General features: G+C 43.3%; 1 protein-coding gene across 6 annotated transcripts in view; it reads right to left on the bottom strand.

Moving 5' to 3' along the window:
- The window catches only part of MYRIP (myosin VIIA and Rab interacting protein), a 627,821-nt gene that overhangs the window by 203,442 nt on the left and 405,044 nt on the right, over nt 1-19,335 (bottom strand). For all 6 annotated transcript variants that reach the window (XM_029589668.1, XM_029589670.1, XM_029589666.1 and 3 more), the window contains exons 6-7: nt 13,757-13,854; nt 10,433-10,513 (exon numbers count right to left, since the gene is read on the bottom strand). In XM_029589668.1, the coding sequence (XP_029445528.1) occupies nt 10,433-10,513; nt 13,757-13,854 (179 nt within the window). The remainder of the gene's footprint in view (nt 1-10,432; nt 10,514-13,756; nt 13,855-19,335) is intronic.

Below are 19,335 nucleotides of genomic sequence, written 5' to 3'. Positions count from 1 at the left end.
TCTTTTATTTTTGACTCTTGAGCACAGTAGTCGTCTTCCAGAGTCGAAATGCGCCCTTCCGCATGGTCTACTCGTGGGCCTAAGTCGGTAAGTGCTGTTTTCACCTCCTCGAGTTGCGTGCCTATACTCGCCAATTTTTCATCCAAAGCAGCATGAATTATGTCTTTTATTTCCCCCAGAAGGTGTTCATTGCTGGGCTGCTCTGCCGTTAAAGACGTCGTAGGAAGGGGAGTCCCGGTCGCCATCTTGTCCGGTCCCGCCATGACCTTCTCTTTCTCCTTCCGACTCCCCCGAACAGCTCGTACCGTGGGGGTTCTCTGCATGAAGTTCACAATCGACATATGCAGAACCTGTTAGTGGTCTCCAATGTTCGTTGTCGCGGTATAGAAAGGTTATTTGAACAGTTAGAGGTAGCGCGGCGTCCAGAGCAGGGCAAGACACGTCTTGCTTAGTCTATCCACATCACGTGACCTCTGAATATTGTTTTTTCCTAAATATCTACTATCATTAACTATTTGTGCTGCTTTGAAACACTCAAAAGTTATACAGAAACATAAAGGTAGTTAATGATAGAAAAAAGGTCAAATGGCCCATCCAATCTGTCCTGTCATTCCTGTCTGTAGAGGAAGGATATATCCCAACTTCCAGCAATAGAAGCTTCACTGCTTGAAAGATATCACTTTTTATCAAAGTCAAATTATTGTATTACTCATTGATTCTCTACCATCCTGCATATATGAACAGATAGGATCTCATATTTAATCCAGTACTTTGCCCTCTTCCCTCATCTTGCCCACAAACTCTGAAACAATCTGAAAAGGCTAGTGAGTCTGTTTCTTGAACACTCAACCTTCAGGACCCTATGGCATTAGTGGATAGTACTTAATCACCAACCACTTGCCAGAACTGACCCAGTTAGCTTTTAGGGCGTTATGGTCTGCTTGTACTAACCCAGCCACCCCATGGCCTGCAGTATCACCGGGCCATGCTTTCTTTTTGTACAAATCAACTCATCCAGTCAGCTTAATTCTACTTTTGGCACAGAGAAGAGGCTCTAAACAATCTCTGGCATTGCCCTTATTTCCCTGGCACCAGGCATCTTCTGTGCATATCCCATGCTTTTTTGAATTCTATTACTAATTTTACTCCACCACTTCCATTGGGAGTCAATTACATGCATCCTTTCCGTAATGAAATATTTTCTGATATTGCTCCTGAGTATAATTACCTGAAGCCTCATACCTCTTTTTCTAGAATATTCTTTCCTCTGAAAAATGTTTTTGTCTCCCTGATTTATACTTTTCAAGTATTTGAATGTCTATCATATCCCCTTACCTTTCTTCTTCCCACATTTGGAAAATACCAAAGCAAGATACTTGAAGGGTGAAAGAGCCAGAGTCTACATCGCTTGCTATTATCAGATTTCACTCTGCCTTCAGCCCTTATAGGGTTATGTACCCATCTAGCAACGTGGCTTGTATTTATCTGAACAGATTTGCTGCAGTTTAGAGTAGAAATAAGTCCAGGTGACTCCCTTTAGATAACACATCTCACAGGGATGTAGCCAGAAATTATTGTTTTGGGGGTCCCAGGTTTTGCCCCCATTCCTTACCCATTCCTTTGTGAGTCTTCACAGCAGTGGCTACAAAACCCTTTCAATTTCTGGCAAACACTCCGTATCTCCTGTCTCTTCACTCTCTCACTGCTCTGTCTCTGCTGTTTCTTACTCTACCTCTGTGGTAAATACAAGGTTAATTTCTCAGCAAGCTGAAGAACAATTATTTAAATAGGCTGCCACCCAGCCCAGGCATTCCTGAACCTTTAAAAGGTTGGGGTTGGGGGTAGATGAATAATTAACTGCCAAAAGTAAACAGAAAGACTTTGGTGGCCTCAAACTTTTACATGTCTAGCCCAAGAGCAGTAGTAGCTCCCTTTTAAGTTAACCCTCCATCTAAATGCAGGAGATGATGGACTGGTAGCAATTCCAGTTTCTCTAGGTCCTCTAACTCCTGTACCTTTCAAGCTCTAACTTAGATCCTGCTGTGAGGGGGGTGGGCCTGAGCCAAAAGTGAGGGGCGCAGGCCCCCAAGGCAAACCGGTGGCTGCACCACTCTCACAGTTTTTCCTATGGGAGAAAAAGGGTGTTCTTTCTTGTTCTTCCATAGAAAATGATATGAGCTGACCAGTGTCATGCTGTTTCCCCTTTACTCCGTCCAATTCCACTGAAGTAGAAAAGAGTCTCAGGACAGAGCTGACAACAATCCTGTTCCAAAGACCTTTTTCAATGCTTTCAAAGAGATGGAATTATGATGGCTTTAGCATCCATACTAGTATTGTTATTTATTTATTTATTTATAACTTTTTTTTTTTATACCGAAGTTCAGGTAACAGAATTACTTATCACTCCGGTTTACATTATAACAAGTAGAAAACAATGACAACATATGTCTTACAATGAACAAGGGAGTGAACAACTAGGATAATATAACATAACATAACTAGGAACAGTAGCAGTATGCACTATTAGAGCGAAACTAGCGCATGGGGAGGGAGGTTTGCTAATGGGAGGGGGAGGGGGGAGGAAGGTTGTTCATGGAGGGGGGGAGGAGGGAGAAATTTCTTATTGATGAGTAAAAACATGAGCATAGGTTCTGGACGTCAACAGTATGAAAGCAGTCTATGGGAGCTGTGGAAGACTAAAGTAAGTTAAGGGAATGCTTGACCGAATAGCCATGTCTTGAGTCTTTTTTTGAACGTGTTGGGGCAATGTATCAGCCTTAGCTCTGGAGGAAGCAGATTCCACTGTTTGGGGCCTGCTGTGGATAGAGCTCTTTTACTTAAAGATGTTTTCATGGGAGGTGCATGTAGAGTTCCTCTTTGTGCTAATCTTAGCGGTGGGGAAGAGGTGTGAAGCTGAAGAGGGATTCTGAGGTCCAGTGGAGTGTTGTTGAATATGGCTTTGTGGGTGATTGATAGAAGTTTAAACAGGATTCGAGATTTGACTGGGAGCCAGTGGAGCTTCTTTAGAATTGATCCTCTCAGAACAATTTAGTATTGTTCTGAGAGGACCAGCTACTTAGGTCACTTGGCAGATTATAAACCCTTCCCATGCTGATTTCTCACAATTAACAGCAGCCTAGATAAATGAGGTAGAAAGAGGGTGATGCTTTCCTTTCCTTGTCTAATTATGATGGATATGTATTGGTTGAAGGGGTGGGGGAGGGGGGGGGGGTCATTTTCAGCCTGGCCACATATCTGCAAAGTCTGCAGGTATTTTTTATCCACAGACTTTGCATTCATTTTCAAAGTAAAAGCAAGCATGTATTTTCACTTTGAAAACTGCCCCCACACAGTTAGTTGCACCTGCTATTTTGTGTGGCAAATTTTTCTGAGTGAAAAAACAAGCACGCGTTTGAAAATTTAAATTCCAAATCCCATCAACTACTGTAGGAGAAGTCTGTGCTTAAACCCATACTTTTACTCATTTATAGGGCAGGCAATTTTCCAAAAGCCCGTTTCTTGGATAAAGCACCTTTTTACCCTAGGAAATGGCTTTGAAAATGACCCTTTTTAAGTACCCTTCAGTGGTTATAAGAGTTTTGAACATTCCACTTACTTATATGGCTAAACGTTAGCCCAAATAAGCCATTATCCAGCTAAGATTTAGCCAAATAAGAAAGGGGCATGTTGGGGGCATTCTGGGACAGGGCTGAGTTAGCTGAATAACTTATCTAGTTAGCTTTGATATTTAGAGTTAGCATACATGTTATTCGACTATCTCAAGGCATGCCTGAGAGCAGGTCTAAAATTATCCAGAAATGAGTTTCTGGGTGACTATAACCCCAACTGGCGGCCAAATTTATATTAAAAAAAAAAAAAAATTGTGGGCCTAGTGCCATATCACATTCCCTCCGTCATCCTCCTCCCGAGCTCCAGATATTCCACCCTGTGTGGCTGAGCTTGCAGCCTCCCTCCAAAATCTTCCCCATCTCCTGAAAAATATAAAGAAGCAGAACCAGACTCCCGCCCACCTGCTCCCGGGTGAAGAACATTTTTTTAAAAAGGTAATCCCCAGGGCTCCCCTCCCTCCCCCTCCACACCCACCCCTCCACCACAACTCTAGCCCTCCCACTCTCCTGATGTCATCAAGCACTAATATCTTCAAGCCTGGATCGTGGTAACAACCTTCTGCAACTGAGGCCCGGTGATTCTGCCGCCACTTGGGGAAATAACCTGGAAGCATAGGCTGAAGATTTTAGTGCATAAAGGTACCAGGAGGGTGGGAGTGTTAGGGTTGGGATGGGGGCCTGAAGGCTACCTTTTTAAAAAAAAGTTTCTTAATTTGGGAGTGGGAGGGCAGTCACAAAGCCGGAATTTGGGTAGGGTGAGCTGGGCAGTTATCTAGGATGCCGTGAACTGAGGGGCGGCCTGGGCACCACCAGCATCACCCATCCCATGGTGGTGGGGCAAAGGCAGATCCCATCCTACTATGGCAGGAGAGAGGTGCGGTGGATCCCATCCCACTGCAACCAAAGAAAGGCCTGGTGTGACCGCCATGGACCCCATCCCACCGCAGCCAAAGAAAGGCCCCATGTAGCTGTGGCAAATTCCATCTACCATGGCTTGATGACGGGGGGTGGGGGGCCCTGAGAGTGAGACGTGTATGTGACAGCCTATGTATTTGTGTGAGAGAGAGCCTGTGTATGTGTGTGTGAGAGAGAAACCATATGTGTTTGTGTATGCGTACAAGAGAGAGAGGGACTGTGAATGTGAGAGAGAGGGGGTGTATGAGAAAATGAATATGTTTGTGTGTGTGTGTGTGTGTGTGTGTGTGTGTGAGAGTGAGATCTGTGTGTATGAGCCTGTATGCATGTGTGTAAGCTCACCCATGCACACATAGTGTGGGTATGTATGAGAGCATGTTTAAATGCATGAGCCTGTGTATGGGTGAGCCTGGGTATGTGTGAGCATAGGTGTGTGTATTTGAAAAGGAGTTTGTGAGAGAATGAACATCTGTAAATTTGTGTGTGGAGGGAAAGAGAGGGTATGTGTGCACAAGGGAGAGAGAGCCTGTGCATGTGACAGAGAGGGAGTGTGTGAGTGAATATACATATAAGTGTGTGTGTGTGTGTGAAAGAGAGAAGATAAAGTTTATGCATCCCACAATCCATCACAATCTCAGGGTGTCTGGAAGTCAAAAGATCACAGGTATGGAGAGCAGATTTTTGAATCCTTATTAGTTTTAATTATTGGGTGTTATTTGATGTTTCTGCTGTTTTTAAATATTTTAATGATGTTTAGGGAAATTTATAGCATTTTTTAATTATTGGATTATTCATCAGATGTTTAGAAATATTTATTATATTTATTAGTATGGTTTTACTATTATGATTTATATTTCTTGCTTTTATTATTTAATGCTTTATAAGTAATAGTAATGATGCACTACAAACAGCATCTGGCTAGTTGTGATTTCCAGTTCAGTTTTTGTTTGTACATTTCTATGTATGCTTTACGGTTTCTTTATTCTGTATCTGTCTCCAACAGTTAACTGACACCTGTGGGAATATTTTGAGTAATTTATGAGGTGTTAAATGGATAAGCTCTTGTATCCATTTTGTAAAATTGTTGATGCAATACTGTCAAATGATTTTTAAAAATAGTTTTGCTGGGTGGCTAAAATTGGCCAGGGCTTTCTTTATTGCATATAGGGCCCTTAGGAGTTTTTCTTGTAATGTCTCATAACCAAATTGCCAGATACAGTTAATGTCTAGCCAAGATATGCATAGTCTAAGGTTGTGCTCTACTTCTATTTAGATAAAATTTGAAATTTAAGTTGGAGATTTTTTGCCTGAGTACTGCTGATGTGTGATCCAGGGATGCATGATTGATAGAAAATGAAAAAAAAATATGTATTTTTATTCTATAGATGTATTTCTTCTACATCTAGAGAATGTGTATTTCTATGTTTCCAAGGCCAGCAGTAGAGTGGAGATGGGGAATGGGGAGAGTTCTGAGGTCAGGGGGAGAAATAAAGTATGCACACCATCATTTACCCATGTCAGTCTTGGGGGGGGGGGGGGGGTGAGGTGTTTGCCCTTATTCCTTCCTGCCCTCAGTCTGACTTCTTTACCCTTTGTCTCTGAGGAGCAAGGTTCAGTTGGAGGGGGCCACCATCAACTTTTTTCACCCAGAGCCCCACATGCCTCTTTAGCTGGCCCCGGGCGGGCTGGAGACTGGCACTGGTTCTTTCAAATTTTTTGGTAGCTGGAAGAGGTTTGAGGGGAGGCTGCAAGCTCAGCCACCCAGGATTGAATATTTAAAGCTTGGGGGGGGCGGGGTGACTGTTACAGGGCACTAGACCTGCGATCTTATTTGTTTTTTTACAAGCTTGTAGTTTGTCATGTATTTGGCTCTATTGTTTTGAACATTGATGGTTAAGGTTGAAGTTATCCAGCCAACCATAGCCGGGTAACTTTGGGGGGGTAATTTTCAAAAGCATTTACATGCTTAAAACTGGGTTTTACACGTGTAAGTGCACTTTACACCTCTAAATGGCTTTTGAAAATTGCTACTGTAGAATGTTACATTTAAACTTGTGACTCCTTTGCAAATTACCTCTTTTACATCTAACTGATGATAGTTAAAAATAGCAGGTTTAAAGTTATCCAGCTAAAGTTATCTGGATAACTTTAATCAGGGATATCCAGGAGGACATATTGCCCTTTGAATATCAAAGGTAACTTACTCAGCTAACTTTAGCTGGACAGGTTTTCCATTTCCTAGGTATGTGAATATTAGTCTCACTCTGCAGAGGTCTGCAGGTTGTCCACTGCCGTTTCCATCTCACGGCAACAAAAGGAAGAGAGGGCCACCCGGACCCTATTCAGCAGTGACTGAAGAAGGGGATCTGGTGGTGCCTGTGTGTTTGGAGACGGGGGGGGGGGGGCTTGTGTGTGAATATGTGTTTCTGGCAGCCTGTGTTTGAATGTGGCTGCCTGTGTGTTTGTGTGGATGAATATGTGAGAGACTGTGTATGTACATGTGTGTGCTTGTATGTGATTGTGAATGTGTCTGTGTATGTGTTTATGTGTGTGTATGTAATGTATATCTTTATATGTGCTTATGTGTATGGGTGCTTGCCTGTGCCTGTGTCTGTGCTTGCCTGTGTGTAGGAGCCTGAGAGACAATTATATATAGATAGATAGATAATATAAATGCAGCAGAGCTGCAAGGTTTACAAGGTAAGGAAGAGGCACTCTGCATTGCAATAATCTGAAAAGAAAGAATGGAACATTCATTTATATTGGTGAGATATATAGACCTCCTTCACAGAAAGAAGAAATGGATAAAGATTTAATGGAGAAGCTGATGAGGAAAAACCGGAATTGCTTAACAAATATTTCTATTGGTGTTTTCTGAGAAAGTGCCATAGAAAATGGATAGAAATAGTATTGGAAGTGAAGTAAATCTCAAACTATTTTCAGATGACTGCGTTTGTGAGGAGCTAGATAAAAAAGTATAAAAAGAGCTGGGGCTGGACAAGCTACAAGGATGGGTTACATCCAAGGGGTTTTGAGGGAACTTAGAGAAGTTCCGGCAGCTATGCTGACTGACCTTTTTAATGCTTAGAGTTGGGATAGTTCCAGAGGACTGGAGACAGTCAGATTTTGCTCCTCTTCACAAAAGTGGAACTGACGGGGCGGCTGGGGACTACAGGCCGGTCAGGTCAGTCTGACCTCTGCATTGATTAAATCCATAGTGTCACTGCAAAAACAGAGGAAAGGGAAGTTTCTGGAATCCAAGGTCCGAGGCTGAATGTTTTTTTTTAACCAAAGGTAGCTTTTGTTAGATGAATCTGATCAATTTCTTTGACTGGGGCCAGAGTGTTGGATCAGGGGGAAAGCGTAGATGTAATATAGTTGGATTCAGTAAGGCTTTTGACAATAGTTCTGCAAAAGTGACATAAATAAACTATGTGCTCTTGGTTTGGACCCTATAGTGTCTGACTGGGTTAGAAACTAGGGCACACCAAAACAACCCCTAAACCCACCCCGACCCTTTAAAATGAATCCTTTACCCTCCCAAACCACCCCAAAATGTTTTAAATTATCTGGTGGTCCAGCGGGGGGGTCCCGGCGCGATCTCCCGCTCTCGGGCCATCGGCGCCATTTTGGCTGCCACTAATAAAAATGGCGTCAATGGCCCTTTGCCCTTACCATGTGACAGGGGCCGGCCAATGGCACGGATTCCCTGTCACATGGTAAGGGCAAAGGGCCATCGGCACCATTTTTATTAACGCAGCCAATGGCCAGAGCGGGAGATCACTCCCCGCGCCCCCACTGGACTACCAGGTAATTTTAAAATTTTTTGGGGGGTTCGGGAGGGTGGGGGAGAATTTTTTTGTTATCGGATCGGGCGCAGCCGATAACAAAAAAAAAATTGAGCCGGACGATAAAAATTTTAAGATTTGAATCGGAACCGGAACCGATCAGATTCCGGTTCCGATTCACATCTCTATTAGAAACTGGTTGAGTGGCACGTAACAAAGGGTTAGTGGTAAAAGGAGCTCACTCCAAGGAAAGCTCACTCCAAGGAAAGCACTATGCAACAGGGATCGGCCATGGACTGGCTCTTTTCAACATAAGTGATATCTTTTATATTTTTTTCAGGTGACACCAGAACCTGTGACAGAGTAGACACCCAGCAAGGTGTGGAAAACATGAGAAAGGATCTAGCAAAGGTCGAAGAATGGTCTAGAGTCTGGCAGCAAAAGTTTAATGCTATAAAATGCAGCATTGTGCATTTTGGGCTGCAACTTCCAGGAAACAGTGGAGCCTAGGGGGTGAAATTCTTCTCTGGAGAAAACAAAGCAGGATCTCATATGATCTTATCTGATGATCTCAAAGTGGCCAAACAGATGGATTAAGCAATGGCAAAAGCCAGAAAGATGCTTGGTTATATAGGGAGCAACCAATGGTCAGCAGAAAAAGGGAGGTGATATTGCCCCTGTATAGGTCCTTGATGAGATCTCACTTGGAATACTGTGTACAATTCTGGAGACCGCACCTTCAAAAGGATGTAAACAGGATGGAGACGGTCCAGAGGGTGGCTACTAAAATGATCAGTGGTCTTCACTGTAAAGTATAAGGGGACAGACTTAAAGATCTAAGCCTTTATATCTTAGAGGAAAGGAGGGATGGGGAGATATGATGGAGACATTTAAATATCTCAAGGTATCAATGCACAGGAGGTGGGCTGTTTCATCGGAAAGAAGACTCTGGAATGAGGGATCATGGGATAAGAGTGAAAGGAGGTAGACTCAGGAGTAATCTAGGAAAGTATTTCTTTATAGAATGGTTGGCAGATGCATGGAACAGCCTCCCCGTGAAAGTGGTAGGGACAAGGACAGTATCTGCATTCAAGAAAGCATGGGAAAAGCACAGTGGATGTCTGAAGGAGTATTACGAATTGAAGAGATGAACAATTTTGTGAATGGGCAGATATGACAGGCCAAACAGTCTTTTTCTGTCATGTTTCTACATATGCTGAGCCCAATAATTAAAAAAAAAAACAGCTTGTAATAAAACCAGGATTGCACTAGCATGTCAGGATAACATGGAATTAGTTTGGTAACATTTACATAAACTGAATATATGAGTTGAAAGTTCAAGAGCTACAAGAAGCTGAATAACCAAAAGCAGTAAATTGTTTGTCTTGAATCTAAGACCCTTAATCAAAAAGGACTTCTCATTCTGTGCCTATGGAAAAAAAAAATCTTTATTTAATAAGGCCCTAAGGGCCAAATGTACTAAACATTTTTCTCATAGACATAAAATGGGAAAGATCATTTAGTACATTCCATATCCGGAAATTTAGTGTTGTGATCTGAATGTTGGAAATGAACTCTACAAGAATTGCTGACGCTGAACTTTTAATGCTTAACTACTAATTGATTCAACTCTAATTCCATTTTTTAATGGACGGAACAACTACTGCAGTTCTGTACTTTGGAAAAGGAAGCATGCAAACCTGTCTTTGGATTGCTTGTCCCAATAAATGCTAGCAGGCCTACCCACAGTGCTTTTTGCTGGCTGTCTTTTTTTCACTCTAGTTTCAAGCAACATAGATTTGATCACACTTCAGCTTATAAACCATTAACACTTAAAAGCACTGTTATGATCCTGTAGGGTAAACTTATATGCACTGCTCTGGAAACATATTGCGCTATTATTCTGGAACGTTTCCTGGAGCAACTACTACAATGACGTTTGTTGGTGGTTAACTGATTCTGTTTTACTGTTTGTATTTATGAACTTGTGATTTTGCAGCAAACAAACACTTCTACTGTTCAGAACAAAGAAAAAAAAAAAAAGCAGCACCCTCAACATATTTTGGCAACAGAAAATTTGGATAACATACAATACAGTACCTTCTGCACTATTGTGGTGGCCAGCTCTTCAATCAGCTCTTCCTTATGTTCTCGTAAATAACTTGCCTCATGTTGCTTGTCCTGAAAAAAAAGATGCATATTAATAAGAACTGCAGACACACGATGAATTTACAGCACCAGTGATTCAGGATATAGCACTTAACATTTCTATAGTGCTACCAGACGTACGCAGCGCTGACCAACAAGCATATCCCAATGATGAAAGTCACATTAAAAAGAACTTGGAGCTGGCATATATTTGATTAGTTTAATAATTAGTTCCTTACTTAAAATTTGAATATTGAAATATTATTCTATTATAGTCATCTGATCACCTTTTTATTGTATGCATGGGGGGGTGGAGTTCTTTTTGGGATGATTTTTTCTCTTTTTGGTTTTCTTTGCTTTCCTCCCTTCCTCGCTCTACAGCCTCTTCCCTCTCCCTCCACCTAATCTCTTCTCCTAATCTTTAGTTCCTCTCCTTCCTGATGGAGTAGTGTTGGACCCTTAGGCTGAGGGGAGATTGACTATCTGCAGGGACGAGCCCCGCAGGTTCTCACTGCCAGCAGGCGCACCCTGGGGAGGCAGGAAGAAGCTTCACTTTTACCAGCCCTCAATCCCCTCAGGCTGAGCCTTTGGGCGCCGGGGCCAGTAGGAAAGAGAGGATCTCTGGATGTAGGCAAAGTAACAGAGTCCAGGGCCAGGCAAGGGTCGAGATGGGCAGCAGACAGGCACAACGGAAGTCCAGACAATTGAGGTGGGCAGCAGACAGGCAAAAACGGAGATCCAGGCAAAGGTCAAAACCTGATATCAGTCCAAGGGGTAAGCAGGCGAAAGGCAGGACAGGAAGAGGAACAGGCTGGGCTGGCAAGATGAGGTCAGGCTGGGCAGATGAGGCAGTCAGGCTGGATGAATGAGGCAGGAACAGGCTGGGTAGATGAAGCATAAACTAGACTCATAGGAGTACCTGTTGCTACAGCATCTGAAGGGCTTGTGGCCTGCTTTTAAATAGGCCCAGGTGGGTGATGTTTTCTAAGGGTGCAGCAGGGTTTTTCCCGCTGCGGGCCCTTTAAGTCTGAGAGGGTTGTCCCGCTGGGCCGGTGGGCCTTGCATCCAATGGGAGGCATGGCAGCATTGGGATGAGTAGCATAGCTCCCGGGAGGCCCCTCTGAGCCACGGAATGCAACAAATAGCCTCTAAATATGCTCCACTCCTTGTACTCTCCTAATTTGGCTCTCTTGTATTTTCACAGCTCATGAGAGTAATTTCTACTCTGTATTAGCTCATCCCTATCAGAGTGCCGGAGCAGCAAAATAGGCGAGGTAGTGAGGTGCTCAGAGCAGCTGGGATAGGTTCCTGGCACTTTGATCAGGAAGGTGGAAGACGGGAAGAAGGGAGGAAGGAAGAAGTGAAAGGTTGACAGGAGAATGAGGGTAAAAGGCAGGGAGAGAGGTGGGGATGGACTCAGCACACAGTGGTGACTTCTTTCTATGTTCCAGTGCAGAATGAGCTCCACTGAGTTGCAGCATGGGTTGCACTGGGTCACAGCAGCAGGTGTCAGGAGTTGAGTATTTGTTGCCTGGATGATCAGGTGCCTGAGATTTTTCTGTCCCTGACTCTGATTCACTTCTGAAGAGATTTTGTCAAGAGGAAGAAGAATGGGCTGGGACAGGATTAAGATCAGATGATGACTATGCAACAGAGGGTACCACCTCCTCTAGAACTCTGTCCCCATTCTCGTGGAGCCTGGAGCTCTCTTGCTGCATTGGTGGAATGCGTCTTTCCCTTCTCGTCTTGATGGGGACCATTTCAGAGGTGTTTTACACAGTTCAGTTTAAGGAGTTATTGGAAGAAAGCATAAGGTCTGCAGTGGGGTCCAAGAGACCAGCACAGTTCTAGATGCTGAAGAAACAGAGCAGCAAGAAAGTGCGGCTCCTGAAAATACTACTAAAAGGCTAAAACACAATCATCAGTTTATACCACGGGAAAAACTATCTTTCTCTGCACCAGTCAAAATAAATTGAGGAAAAATCCTTAAAGGGTTGGTCTCACAATCCCTAAAGCATAAAAGACACAAATCATTATTTTTTAGATATTTCAGGCAGTGTAATAATTTTCCTGTAGCGATAAAAAGGAATCATGAAATTGGAAGAAGAGACTGGCCATCCCACATTCTAGTAATCACCTCTTCCTATGAAATATTGCTTCCATTATTCACCGTCACAAAGGAAGCATTATCTGAATGTCAAGGGGAGGAAGGGAAACACTGGAATCTAACTAGCTGTTTGGGAGCAGACAACGATGCACAAAAAAAATGTTTTGGCTACTTGCTATAATAGTCTAAAAGCTAGGAAACAAATGTGATATTGTCCAAAGTGCCTTTACATTGCTTCCTACTGTCAATGACTCCATGTGCTCATGAGATAATAGCTTAATCCTGCTTTTCAAATTTTTATTCTAATGCTGTCTGGCATTTTCTGTCCTACAGCATATATTGGAATTCAGTATTATCAAACCATTCCAGGATCATGACTGAATGATGTCATGGAGTTAGCCTGGCATCACTGTAAACTCCTTTGGGGGGGGGGGGGGGAAATAGAGAAGCTCTACCTGAAACGGTACCCACCATGACTTAGGACGGGGTCGGCAACTCCAGTTCTGGAGTGCCACAAACAGGTTTGGTTTTCAGGCTATCACAACGAGTATGCGTGAGGTATCTGTACAAAATGGAGGCAGTGCATGCAAATCTATCTCGTGCATATTCATTGCAGGTAGCCTGAAAACCAGGCTTGTTTGTGGCACTCCAGGAAAGGGGTTTCCCACTCCTGATTTAGGAGATAAAAACAAATCAAAATGGGAAGAAAGAAGGGGAAATGACAGGGGAAAATGACAGAACTATGATAGATACCACGTTTGGTAAGTAAATTAGAACCCCTCCCCCCCCTACACACACACACACACACACACACACACACACACACACCCCTTTTCCCTGGCTTTAACAAGGTAAGAGAAAGGTACAGTATCAGCTATCTAGGGTATGTGGAATAATCACATCAGTTAATTCTTCAGCAGGCATGAAATTCTACTTTGCATTTCTGAAAGGAAAAACTTTTTTTTTTTTAAATTATTATATATCGGTACCCATAAACTGTACTATTTATCAATTCATGGATCTCAGAATGAACACACACAAAAAAATACATATCTAGCTATTAGCACCAATATCCCATATCCTTATATAATGCTTTAAAATTTAAAATATTGACAGGTATAAAAAATAAACTGGTGCAAAAAAATTAACTGAATGTTAATAGGTTTTACCAGACTGTCGCTACAAGCATCTGCCTTGGAAATGGCTTCTTCTACTGCTTCTTCTGCAACCCGCAAGGCCACAGCAAGGGTGTCCATCATACTGTGCCCTAGGCATGAAAAAAAACCCAAGATAATTGATTTGTGACTCAGAGATCTAGACTTGGAAGTGTGCTGGTGAAGGAAAGGGAAATTTCTCTCAAGGGTAAATACAAAGGTCTCAACAATCACAGCTTAAATCAATAAAAAAAAAAAAAGTGGAAATAATTATTACACAGTACTGAAATATCTATTACCTTTGTTATATCTGAAGCAGATAAGGAACGATACAGAAAAAAAAAAAAGCATTTATACCAGGTCATCATGCACTGCTCGCTAGTAGAGGCAAAATCTAAATAGGGCTGCACACCATCAAGCTGATGAGTATCAACCTGGGAAAAGTGGCCAAACTAAATTATGTCAAAAAAATTCCATTTGAACCTCTTTGCCTTTAGCATAGCAAGACTGTTTTAAGCAGCATGAATCCAGCTGCAACAATACCTGTTCTTCCTTTTCTGTGTCTGATTCTAAAATGAGTAGATAAGCCTGCCATGGACTGCAGCACCTTGTATTTATAAAGACTGCCCTTTCTCTGAGTTAGATTGTGACCTGGAAGGAAGCATTTTTAACACTGAATCTGATTCTGCTGTTGGTTGGTTTAACCAAGTATGCATTCACTAAGAAGAAGCAGTATCCTTTGCAGCCTGGTATTCAAGCCGGTATGGTTCTGTATCAAGAGAGGATTTTTTTTAAAAACTTTACCTTCACTGATTCCTTTCTTTTGAACTACCTGGATGTGGAATGAAGATCTCATGATACCTAGCTTAAAATATAAGGAGCCGGGTACAGATAGAAGAATTGAAATCTTGACAGGTAACAGTGCACTTAAAGTGATACACACTCGCTGGCATATTTACATGTTCTACCAGTCCTTGGGGGGTCAGCTGCAAATCCAGAGCCAAGCAGATACTACAGAATGCAATCAGAATGAAATAAATGGAGTCCAGCAATGTGATACCGCATTCAATGAAAATATTGTCACTTGATTCCTCTTTGTCAAATCATCCATCATACATGTCCCACATTACGTGGAAGAGCAAGGCTCATTCACTGACAAAAATTGATATTGCAAGTCACTTTTCTACATAAGGGAAGAGAAAGCCACACTGAAGTGAAAACTGAAATCATATCTAAAAGCTTTAAATGGAATACAAACATTGTAGAAAACTGGACATTTCATCAACTTCACTTTACAAATATTACATGTGCCAATCATAAATATTTAAGCAAGGGACAGCATCAGTTAATATTCTAGTAATCAACAACTACACTCTGTGACCCTTGCCTCACTATCTCTATGGTGGGGGTGCTGATAGTCAATAAACACCCTAAATAAGGTTTATACTACATTATAATTTCAAACAAGCTTTTATTTCTGAAGTGACCAGCAGAGCAAATATTTACAGGATAGTAAAGGACAGAAAAGATTACTGAGATACTTAGAGCTCATAGGCTTTCACAGCCTAGATACCCTGAGGGTGAGCCGCGCGGAGCAGAGCGATCGAGCAGCGAATTAAAAGAAATTCAAAGAAAATTTCCCGAGGCGATTCAAGAAGGCAGGAACAAGCGGTGAGTTTCTGCCGCGCCCCCCACTACCTCAGCCGGCCTATCAGGAGCCGACTGAGGACCTTTAAATCTGCAGAGGCGCCGGGCATCGCGCGCCCCTTTGTGAGCCTCCAGGACAGAGGCCCTCACGCCTGCCACCACTCCCTTACACTAATTCATCCGAACCTCCACCCAGCATTCTTCAGCCTCCATCTTTCATCCTTCCTCTTCCAACCTCGGACAGCATTCATCCAGCATCTACGACCATCAACACGCATCCACCTCTCATCCTGCAATCACCCAGCACAAATCCAGCAGGCCTCCAGTCCTTGCCACACCCTCCCATCTTCTGCCAGCCAGCTTCCACCAACCTCGCCAGCACTCATCCAGCACTCACCATCCTGCACCCACCAGCATCTACCATCACCAACCCACATCTAGCATTCATCCAGCATCCTTCCAAAACTCATCCAGCCATGGCCAGCACATACAGGCATCTCATTTGTCAGCAACAGCCAAACCGACTTAAAGTCAACTCTCTCAACTAACCCTCAATATGCTCAATCTCGCTTCATCATAAGGACAAGCTCCCAATACCCAACCTGCTCCTAGTGTCTCAGCACCTGCACCGCACCAGCTCAGACTCCAATCAACCACATCAGACAAAATTCATTCAACTCTCTCAAACAACTCCCTACTCACAATCAATTCCCAACTCTCTCATCCAATCACCTACAGTCATATTTAAGACCGACTCAAACATGAGACTTAAAGACCACTATTTACAGCTTATACACACAACAACCCTCCTTTTGCTGCACAATCAGAGAAGGCACTATGCAAACCTACCCCATCCCTATCATTCATCATCACCACACCCACCACTCAAGACTTCTACAATGAACCCTGAACCACACCAAGAGATCGCTCATCCCAATCATGATTTCACCCCTCAGCCAGCTATTAGGACTCACTTTATTCACTCTAACCCTCTTCATCACTCAGTCCCTTACAAAGAAAACCCACATCCTTAACGAATATCTGCTGGATTCCAAACCGGATGTCTGTGCCATCACAGAAACCTGGTTAAAAAGTGCTGACACTCCCCTGATAAACCAACTACCGATACACCTCTACGACTTTTTCTCAATCCCAAGACACAAAAAAAGAGGAGGCGGGCTGCTCCTAGCCTCCAAAAAAGAACTCAATCTCAACCAGCAACCAATCAAGACTTCCTCTAAAAAACTGGAACTTGGTCTGTTCAAGTCAAAACATATTCAAATTCTTCTAGTATATGCTCCACCAGGATTACTAGACTCTGATGCCTCCCCCCTCATAGAAACCATTGCCAAACACATCAACACAGTCTCACCAGCCATGATACTGGGGGACTTCAATCTACATGTTGACGCCTCGCCGCTCTCTCCCAACTGTGAAACCTTCCTCACCACACTCGGGGCTATGGGCTTTGAACAAATTATCAATAAACCCACCCATAAAGCAGGACACAAGCTTGACCTCATCTTCATAAACTCAAACCTATCATACAATAACTTCCCAGACTGCACTCCCGTCCCCTGGTCTGACCATTCCCTGATATCAGCTACCCTCACGACTTAAGCAAACCCTTCTCAGTTTCAACCTCACTCTACCATCCACTTCCGGAAACCATGTGCCTCTGACACTCTTAGTGAATATCTATCCAAGGAACTCCCTAACCTGGATATCTCCAACCCCAACTCAGCCCTCCTATCCTGGCGCAATATCACGGAGTCATTAGCCAATAAACTATGCCCCAAAACGACGAAAATCATCAATTGGACACAAAAAAACAAAACAACCCTGGTTCTCTCCAGAACTCAAACGGATGAAACAAGACCTCAGACACAAAGAAGGCATATGGCGTAAGAATCCCAACATCACAACACTATCCGATTATAAACGCACCTTCCATCTCTACAAGATCTCTCTTTTACAGATAAAAAAAGAATTTTATTCCAGCAGAATCCATGATATACAATATGATGCCAGGGCCCTGTTCTCCTATGTATCCCAACTCACTAAACCCTCTGCCCCTACCATCCCAGATGGACGGGCTCAATCCAAAGCAAATGAGCTAACACTCTTCTTTCAGGATAAAATTATAAACACACTAGCACTTCTCCCCACCAACTCAATACCCCCTGCCCTAAACTCCAACACTACACCTTACCCTGGAGCCACCCTTGACTCCTTCGAGCCCACTACCCCCCTGGAGACTGAATCCACCCTCAAGAAACTGAAACCATCCAGCCGCCCGACAGATCACATCCCGACTAAACTTCTGCTCCTCATCCCGGGCACTATCTCCAGATCTCTGGCTAACATCATAAACTGCTCCCTAACCCAAGGAATCTACCCGGATGAGCTAAAAACGGCGTCCCTCAAACCCCTCTTGAAGAAACCCAACCTGGACACAAAAGAACTCTCCAGTTTCAGACCTATATCCAACCTCCCTTTCCTAGCGAAACTTACAGAGAAAGTAGTGAACACACAACTCTCAGACTACCTGGAGGAACATAAAATCCTATACCCTTCCCAGTACGGCTTCCGTAAATCATCCAGTACAGAAACCCTTCTCATCTCCCTATCAGACCACATCCTTATGGGCCTAGACAAAGGGCTTTCTTACCTACTTATCCTCCTAGACATCTCTGTGACTTTCGACACCGTGAACCACGCCATCCTTCTAAACCGCCTCTCAGACATCGGAATAACTGGACTCGCACTCAGATGGTTCAACTCCTTCCTCAACAACAGAAGCTTCAAGGTTAGAATCAATAATAAAGAATCCCCAAATTTCAAATCAACGCTAGGCGTCCCACAAGGCTCTTCACTATCTCCTACCCTCTTCAATATCTACTTACTGCCCCTCTGTCAGCTGCTAACAAACCTAAATTTAATACACTACCTCTATGCAGATGACGTTCAGATATTGATCCCCATAAAAGAATCCCTCCTTAAAACGCTTACCTACTGGGAAAATTGCCTTAAGTCCATTAACCGCCTCCTCACTAGCCTGAACCTGGTTCTCAATGCAGCCAAGACAGAAATCCTACTGATAACCACCGACCACTCAACCAGTACTGATCAAACACTCCCCAACTCCCAGATCACTCAAGCAAGGGACTTAGGAGTCATCATAGATAATCATCTGAATTTAAAGAAATCAATCAACAATATTACTAAGGACTGTTTCTATAAGCTTTAAGTTCTGAAAAGACTCAAACCCCTGCTTCACTTCCAGGACTTCAGAACCATCCTCCAGTCAACGCTTTTCTCTAAAACTGACTACTGTAACGCCTTACTCTTGGGGCTCCCCATCTCCGCCACCAAACCACTACAGATGCTCCAGAACGCAGCAGCCAGAATTTTAACCAACACCAACCGATGTGCTCATATCACCCCCATACTCCAAAACCTGCACTGGCTGCCGATAAAATACAGAATCCTGCACAAAGCACTCACCCTAATCCACAATACCATCCACAATCAACTCCCACTAGACCTTCAGATCCCTCTCAAACTCTACTCATCCGCAAGACCTATCAGAGAAGCATATAAAGGTACCCTACAAGTCCCACCAACTAAATCCACCCACCTAACTTCAACCAAAGAACGTGCATTCTCCACCGCGGGCCCCGTCATTTGGAACAATCTGCTGACAGACCTTAGACTGGAACCCTGCCTTCTTACCTTCCGAAGAAAACTTAAGACCTGGCTTTTCCTCCAAGCCTTCCCCTAATATCTACAATGTCAATCCAGACTCAGCCCAACTGACGAGACGCTCACACCAGGCCCAGTATTCTTCATATGTATTTAACTTATAGTTTTATCGCTGTCTTTCTACTTCCTGGATACTCTAGCCCCCAAGTTCAATCTCCTTGCTATATGTAACTTTGCTTTGG

Source organism: Rhinatrema bivittatum, chromosome 2 (genome assembly GCF_901001135.1).
Source record: "Rhinatrema bivittatum chromosome 2, aRhiBiv1.1, whole genome shotgun sequence".
Taxonomy (NCBI): Eukaryota; Metazoa; Chordata; class Amphibia; order Gymnophiona; family Rhinatrematidae; genus Rhinatrema; species Rhinatrema bivittatum.
Note: the sequence above shows the minus strand (reverse complement) of the source record. Positions and strands in the feature narration are given on the sequence as shown.